Source organism: Pinus tabuliformis, chromosome Q (assembly GCF_031772625.1).
Source record: "Pinus tabuliformis cultivar Carrire ecotype Pingquan chromosome Q, CPIR1, whole genome shotgun sequence".
NCBI lineage: Eukaryota > Viridiplantae > Streptophyta > Pinopsida > Pinales > Pinaceae > Pinus > Pinus tabuliformis.
The window spans coordinates 134,878,401-134,887,068 of NC_142296.1; the positions used below are offsets into that span (position 1 = coordinate 134,878,401).

Genomic DNA, 8,668 nt, shown 5'->3' on the forward strand with positions numbered 1-8,668 from the left:
AAAACAAAATTTCATTTAAATAAATGATGATAAATTCATCTACATAATGTTTAAATACATTATCTTTAAGGTAATGTTGGCTGTGTAATTTATTTTGAAAGTTACATGCATACATCATACCCACTCTTCATATCAATTCTAGTATAAATTGTTTAATACCTTCCAATTAGTAGGGTAACTCATCAATTTAAGGCAAAGGGTGTGCAGTCTTAATAACAATTTTATGTCATCTTCTGACGTTCAAAGACAAGTGTCACTCATCATCTTTCTGGGCTTTGAGAAATGGTGAATCATATGGAAACACATTAGGTTGGATCATTTTTTCTCAGACAAATTTGCAATATTACGCTTAATCTCCTCTGCTTCCAAGATGGAAGTACAACACTGTGAACTTGGAAGAGATGTACAGATGCATATGAGAGAAGATCAGTGGCATGATCAACTTGACGATGGGAAAACAGTGGGCTCCTGAAAATGAATTCTTGGCCTAATGATATCCACCCTCGTAGTAATAATGATGCCGACAGCCCAACATATTGTTATTTAAGAAGTGATCCTCATTTACAATATTTGAGTGACGTTTTGACACTGAAAATAATAAGACCATAACCAGCTATCTAAAATGATATTTAGCGATTCTAAATCATTTATTTGCACTCGAAAACCAAACCAATATCATAGATGTTAAAGAGTAATTTGTATTTACAGTGGCAAGTACACCCATCAGTAAAACCAGTATTAACTAATTTCCATAATTGTACATTCCATCACTATTACATCTCATCTGCTGAAGGAAGAACCAGGCAGAGTTCCCCTTCTCATACCATAAATATTTCAACAAATGAAGACCCACAGACCAAAATATATAGTTATAGATATACCTCTGATAAAGGAGGTCATATCCCTAATATTACCGAAGAGTTAGATGATCTACAAAAGAACTTCATCATATTCCAAAGCAGGACTTTGAACATATCAAACTAGACGTATTTTAAACAATCAAGTTCATGCCAAATTAAGTATCCTTCAAAAAAAAATTGCTTAAAGTGCAACATCATCGTTTCTCATTACGCTGCAGCTTTAAAAATTTGGAAAAAAATATCAATAATGAATGACATTTTCCCATAATAAGTTCCATTATTAAGACACCTTTTTGTAGCTATTCTCATATAACTGTGTTTGCCTTGTCTATCTTGGGAAATAAAGCTGGCAATTATATCACCTCTGCAGTATGTACATATTTACAGAATTCGTACAAGTCCCCCAAAGAAGCATAAAAAAATTAATCAAAATCGCTTTACACTTTTAACAAGAGGCATATTCACATGAAACAATAACACTACCATGTCGGAAAGAGCCTTTAGGGTGTGAGATAAAATATGCTTTAGGATGTAAGATAACATATGCATTACATAGTAGCAGCAGCTGATTGTTACCTTTCATCAATTATGCATGCTTGGTTGCATAGGGTATCCCATCTGAGGCACACCTAAAGAAGAAACGGGAATTATATGCCCAGGCGAATGACCACCAATACCTTTCTGAGAATATGGACCTAGTGAATGGGGAGATAGCATCATATGGTTGCCCCCTGTTGGAGATCCCATAGAATTTACCATGGTTGCTCCTCCCAGTGATGACGGATACATCATATTTGGAGAGCGACTAACAGCAGAAGGATTATGAGAATTTGTAATAGCAGAAGATTGCTGCAGATGAGGCTGCTTCATTTCTGCCCCATTGACACTTGTTATATCATGTATGCTAGACCTTTTCTTCTCCTTGTTCCCGGAACTAAGCCTGAGGAAATACTTTTGGGCGTGGCTTGCAACTTGAGTAGGTGTCCGTGAGACCACAAAGTTTCTTGATATGCTTCTCCAATCACCTTTGCCATATTTATTCAATCCCATCAAGAAGAGTCTGCACCATACAAAGATGCAACAAATTAACTTCAATCCTTTTCTGCAGTACAAATCAAGATGTAACAATTCTTTGTTTTTGTATATAATCGTATAATTGCACCAAGAGAAGCAAGACACTCTACAGCCCAGGGTGGAGGAGATCTATGTCATGTCTAACACTAATAAAACCAAAAACAGAGATACCTATTTTTTTAATTACAATAATTTTAAAAAATTAAAAGTTTAAATTTAGACAAAGAAAGAATAAAATTAATAAAAAAAAAAAGGAAAAAAACTGGCAAATATTTATTTTGCAATATTTAAACAACTACTAGAAACTAGCATAGACCCATCTGAACCTTGGGTCTATTAAGCATCAAGAGAGATTAAAAAATGGAGAGGTGCAAACCCCAATATTTATTAAATAGTACATGGTGGTGCAAGAAGATTGAGATTTGTACCTCTGGTTTTTTTAATCCCTGCTGGCATTTCATAGGTATGGGGTTAAGATGGATCTATTCTAGTTGTAGGTGGGGTTTAATACAAGGAGGATGGAAATCAAAGGGATTGAAGTTACTAGATAGCAAATGCTTTTCAAAGCTGACTATACATTTCAGTTGAATATGAAACTGTTTCTTTTCCAGTGCAAATGAGAGACACTAAAGAGTTTTTCCTGCACACTAAACCTATTTATATATTCAATAGCTCATCTGATCAGTCATGATGATAGAGGGAAGCATCAATATATATTCAAGAACCCATCTGATCCGGTCATGATATTATAGGAAAGCTTCAATCTCAATCTGTAAAAGATGAGTCAGGTTTGGTTTCCCAGTCTCCATACAGCAGTGAAGAGTTTGGGCTTTGTGGAGAATACGACTTTTCAGACACAAAATAAGAATTATTAACAAAGGCAAATATAGTCAAAATAGAACGGATGGGATGCATCACAATTTGACGACACTGTTTTCTCCTCAACTCGTCAGAACCACAAAACAATCCTGAACAGTTCATACATATAGCTATTCTTCCCTTGTCTATAATCTGACCACGAGATTGGGTTCATTTGATTACATGACACAAAATGATGCTATCATCCATTCTCAACTAGGATAATCCAAAACTCTCATGTAATGATTTCATAATGATCCTAGTTAAGGAAATAACTCAAAAAATCTTACACATGGATATGGATCCCAATGTTGCAAACATCACCATCAGGATAAAATTGGCAAGGGTCCACAAAACCAAAAAATCATAAAAATGGAGAAAATATCAGCAAACATTGGAAACTAAAAAATAAAAAACAAAACCAAAAAGCAAAAAGTAAAAAAAAATAATAAAATCACTTAAATCATGATTTTTTCCATCAAATCTTGATTTTTTCACACAGTTTACAATAAAATCGAGATGCTTCCAACACTGATGGATCCTTAACCAGAAGACCAAACCATTGTCTTCTACAGGCTACCCAACTAACATTAGTTTTGTTATCAGGTTAAGCTCAACAAAAGAAATGGACTAGGGCACTCCACAAAAACAAATCCACAACTTGACTTATGATAGAGCAACGGCATTCATTAGCACTGACCAACCATCCTAAATCACAATCTAGATAGGTCTGCTTGCCATTAACAATTTTCCAGCTTCTCCTAAGAAGAGCGCAGGGATGCTGTGTTCTCTAGGGCTATAGGAATTCCTGTGTCAGTGAAGAATCCTCCTATTTTAGGCAAAGTCCAACAGCATGACAAAGACTTGACAAGCCCAAATTTGAGAATCAAATCGAGGACAGGGCAAAACTCTGAACTCAGTAGAACTTGATTTATTAAAAAAGCAGGAAACTTACACAAAAAGATCAGGAAATATTAACTTGGCAACTTACGAATCATTACCAAGTCTGACTCAATGTTGCACAGGGATTTCAGCAGAGCTTTGACTTGGCTCACCAGCTTGGAGAGTGGAGTCAACTTGGGAGTATTCACAAAATTATAAAGAGTCCTGATTTTATGACTTTAGAGTGATTGCAGAGACGAAGAAACCTCAGTGTCTGCCCCCAGACACTAGAAGTCGTCTGAGAGAATACTTCTTGCTCCACTCTGATGCCTCGACTCTAGAGCACCATCAACAAAGGACCAGCACTGGAGGGCGTAAACTAGTTAACGCTTTTTCAGAGTAACCACCTAGAAGACATGGCACAAAGGGCCTCAACAATGTTGCAGAAAAGAGACAGGTTAGTGAAAGATCACCAGGTCAGAGAACCCAATCCCTTCCAAGAGGGGTCTCCCAGAAAGTGGCTCGGGAACTTATAAGGGCATACCATCTGTAGCACTCTACCTCTTTCTCCCACTTAGGCTCAACTCTTTTTAGCTCTGCACTCACTGTTGTTTTATTTTCTGCCTCACTAAGAACTGGTGACTTCTCCGCCCTAAGGTGTAGCCCACTATGATGATGACTTCTTCTCCGCCCTAAGGTGTAAACTCCCTAATATGGCGACTTCTCCGCCCTAAGGTGACAACTCCCTAAGGCGACTTCTCCCCGTGACGCAGAGGGCCTCAAGAACTTTGCAGAAAAGGGACAAGTTACTGCACGATCAGCAGGTTGGAAAAGCCAACCCCTTCCAAGAGGGATCTCACAGATAAGTGCCTCGAGGACTTATACCGGATATACCACCTATGGCACTCTACCTGTTTCTCTGACTTCAGCTCACGTCCTTTTACCTCTGCACTTACTATTGTTTATTTTCTGCAAAAGCATAGCCTCCCCACGATATGACTTCTCCGCCCCAAATAGACCGTTTGACCTTAAGAACCGATTATCAAATGATATTTAATTCTGTTCTTTTCCAAAGCCAAAGGCTAGAAACCTAGGGCTTGGTCTGAAAGCACCAATTTATATCAAAGTTTTTCTCTAAAAATTATGGTCAGTGCAAAAAATTCTTCTCAAATTGCGTCAATGAAGAACAATGGGATTGTGGAACTGAACAACTATCCAGGTAAAAACTACAAATCTAGGGCTTGATGCAGAGGCAGCAATTTATAATTTCTATGACAAATTTTGGTCTAAAAATCACAGGAATACAAATTTTTTCTATCATATTAAATTCTCGTAGTACTTGAAGTATAAAATTTTCAAAAATCTCTTTAGGGCTTCATCTCTGTAAGTTATTTCTTTCTTCAAATAAATAAGATACTGGGAAACCAATTTTCAACCGCCATCACTACTGCATAGGATTTCTAATACCAAAAAATCTTTACAGGAAAAACAAAAAGAAGGGGGAGCAGGTGTTCTAACCTGTGCTCTTCTTCAGTCCAGGGCACGCCCTTTTTGCGCTCCTGTTCGGACGCCTTGGCGGAGGGAGCCTTCACAGAAACCGCCTGCTGTTTTGTGAGATCGCCCGACTGATCTGACATCAATTCGGGCGGTGTATACGAATTTTCAGAATAAGCAGGCAAAGCAACCCGGCCGGACTCAATCACAGTCACATCCTCAACAAGAAGCTCGTAATGCCTCCTCACCTCGGCCGGTGTTTTCCCCGGTACGCAGGTGGCCACGTTCTCCCATCGATCTGGCGTGTCTTTGTCGAACTTTGCCAGTGCATTTTCGAACAACTTATTCTGCTCTACGCTCCAACTTGAATCCTCCTCCAACTTCATTGCGCGGATAAACCAGAGCAAGCAGAAAATACCAAAACAAACACGAAAACAAAATCAAAACAGCTGGTCGCGAGATCGAAACGCCTGGTGCCGGCTTCTCTATGGGGTTCAAAGCCGGAAATAGTGCAGACCCTTCTAACGATCTCACTCCGATATAATCGAGAAGACACGAGATTCCAACCAGTGCAAATCCACAAATAACATACAACAAAAAATGAAACCCAGATCAGCCCGACAGTCCATTGCAACACCCAGAGACTTATTAATGCATCATCCCTCCGTCAAATACTCAGTGTTCTTTCTTTTTAATGCCCCCAGCCTCCAATAATTCTACAACCACTAGTGACAATGTCCCTAAAGATCCCTATATTGCTGTAAATATCTGTACCTTACATACAACCCCACGTGCGGCAGTCGCCGCCGACGTTAAGGAAGGTAAGGCACCGCCGTTGGATTGCCGTCTCCCCCACCCGGCCGGCTCTCGTGCACCCCGACGGCATCTCAGCGTCGGCGGAGGACGTGGAGCCGCCGCCAGTGGATTCGACGACCTCGCGTTCCTTCACTCGTACATCACGCGGCTTATGACACTGTCTTCCCTCGATGATTCACCGGTGTCTAGGTTTTGCGCATCGTATCTCTATCACCGGTGTCTAGGTTTAACGCATGGGATCTCTATGGTGTAACTGTCAACAAAATCTTCATCTCATTTTAAACGGTTAGTTATAGTCGCCTCGTGATCAACATGCTATTCAGTGGTTTCTATTTACCTAGGTTTAGGTTTTGTTTATAACATCATTTTCATGTAATTTGGTTAAATTTTATTAATTTAATTGTTTTTTTTTTTTTTTTTTTTTTGGGTTTATTACATCATTTTCAATTAACTATAGCATCATTTTCATGTAATTTGGTTAAATTTTATTAATTTAATTAGATTTTTTTGGTTTTATAACATTATTGAAAATTTAGTTAAATGTTATTGATTAATGAGTAAGTAATAGAGTTTTTTGGTATGATTTTTGAGATTTACAGTAGTTTACATTTTATCATCTAATTTATTTATTAAAAAAAATTGATTACTCTGAATAGATTATTTATTTTCAAGTATTTGAATTTCGAATTTGAGAGAATTTTAAAAGATTGTAGAAAGTTAATTTTGTCAATTCACTTATAAATCTAAATTTTATTCATATTAAAATAATTAATTAAAAATAAATTGATAAATTGATTTTTTTAATTAAAAAAATTCCAATTATATCAAATTTTACTATAATTAATTCATATTTTAAATATTTTACATTTTAAATTTTCTTAAAATTTGGAGGACAAAATTCTATATTCAAAAAACTTGTTAATTAATAAACTCAAACTTGCCATAAGCCTTTTCTTAAATTTAAGAAAAAAGATTGAAAATAAATCAAATTTATCTACATAAAATTTTACTTCTTATAAAATATATTTTAAAACATATTAATTAATAAAAACTTAAATTAAAAATAAAAATAAATATCCTCTATTATTTTATAAGATCTCTTATAACATGTGTTTAAAAAAAATTATTATAATAATTTAAATTTAAAGCCCTCATATCTACTATTAAATTAAAGTCCAAATGACTTAAAGTTTTAGTAGTTTTTAAATATATTATCATTTTTCTCACATGGAAATGGGCTTACCATGATAATAGAATGATAAACTTATAAGAATTAAGTGATAAAGAGATGATTAAATTATCCAAATGATTTATAATGATTTAAGTGATTTATGATAATATAATATTGGTAAATAATTTAATTATTAATATGATTTATAATAATAGATTGATTATTATGTAGGTTTGATAGTGATTTAGCAATAAGATTGGTGGGAGTTTAAAATAATAAGTATAAATTTAAAGTGCAGCTTAACTAATAAATGAGATGGTCATTTTCAGAGCATTTTTCATGATCAATATTATTCATAATCCAATACAAATTTTTAAAAATCATTACTTTAAGTGGTTTAATTTATAAAGATTAAGTGTTTCAAAAAAATTTGTAAGGTGTTAAATTCATTTGTGCATTGAAAAGTATATTTTAAATAAGAAGAAATCATAATCTTACTAAAAATTATTAATTAGACTACATCAAAACTTTGTTTTCAAATTTTTTTTTTCTTTTATTTATTTAAAAATCTCTCAAACAATATATACTAAGAGATTAATTTCATTATTATAGAGTAACATAATCATGAAGCAAAATGATTAAAAAACAATTCAACAAATATGATATAAATATAGCATGAATTTTTAAATAATTTTAGTTTCACATAATTTGATTTTTATGCATAGAAGAATGATAACCATGTGGGATTTTTCCCATGAAAAAATCACTAAAGTTTGAATTAATATTAACCTTAACTTCTTTTATTGTTTGAATTAATATTAACCTTAACTTCTTTTATTGTTAGATTCAAACATAGAGGAGAGTTTCACTACTTGATCTTTCCTAAAAATGGAAGTGGGAAAAAGTAATATTTCTATTAAAAAATGGAATGATTAGTGGAATATCGATTTTACAATAACAATTTGGGTAGTAAAATAGATTACACTATTTATATGTTAATACAATAGTATAGGATTCCATGTGAGTAAGAAATAATGTGATTGATTGAAAGTTTTTGGTAAATTTTGCGTCTTAGATATGTTCTTTATAGTTTTACAATTTCGTTAAGAGTCTTTTATAAGTAATGATTCCTAAAAAAGTTGTAGAAAACAAAATTGTGGAAAGGTAGATCTTTTTATATTGATTATCATTTCTTTAATTTCAATGTTTTTCATGTAAAAATTGCTTATCCAATTATAAGTTAATTTTTTTCTTTGTGTTTGACATATTATGATATATATGGTAGATATTATTATGTATTTGCATTTTTAGATTCTAGATTTATTATGAAGAATAGAGGCATGCTAATGTTTCCATCATAAAGCTTATTAGGTTTGGAAGGAAGTTGGTACATATCTTAGTTCCAACTCCATTTAAAATATTTTTTATTTTTTTCAAAATGTGGTTTATAATAACATAGAAATGACTTTTTGATATGAGATTATACTATGAGAAACATATTTATGTCATTAAA

At 34.0% G+C, this 8,668-nt stretch overlaps 1 protein-coding gene across 1 annotated transcript; it reads right to left on the reverse strand.

The window, feature by feature from the left end:
• Positions 1-1,020: 1,020 nt before the first annotated feature.
• On the reverse strand, positions 1,021-5,960 carry LOC149218626 (transcription factor DIVARICATA-like). The gene is made up of 2 exons (XM_089384095.1): positions 5,193-5,960; positions 1,021-1,920 (listed from the first exon to the last, which is right to left on the reverse strand). The coding sequence occupies exons 1-2, from the start codon at positions 5,552-5,554 to the stop codon at positions 1,443-1,445; spliced, it is 840 nt and encodes a 279-aa protein (XP_089240221.1). The 5' UTR covers positions 5,555-5,960; the 3' UTR covers positions 1,021-1,442.
• Between the last annotated feature and the right edge of the window lie 2,708 nt (positions 5,961-8,668).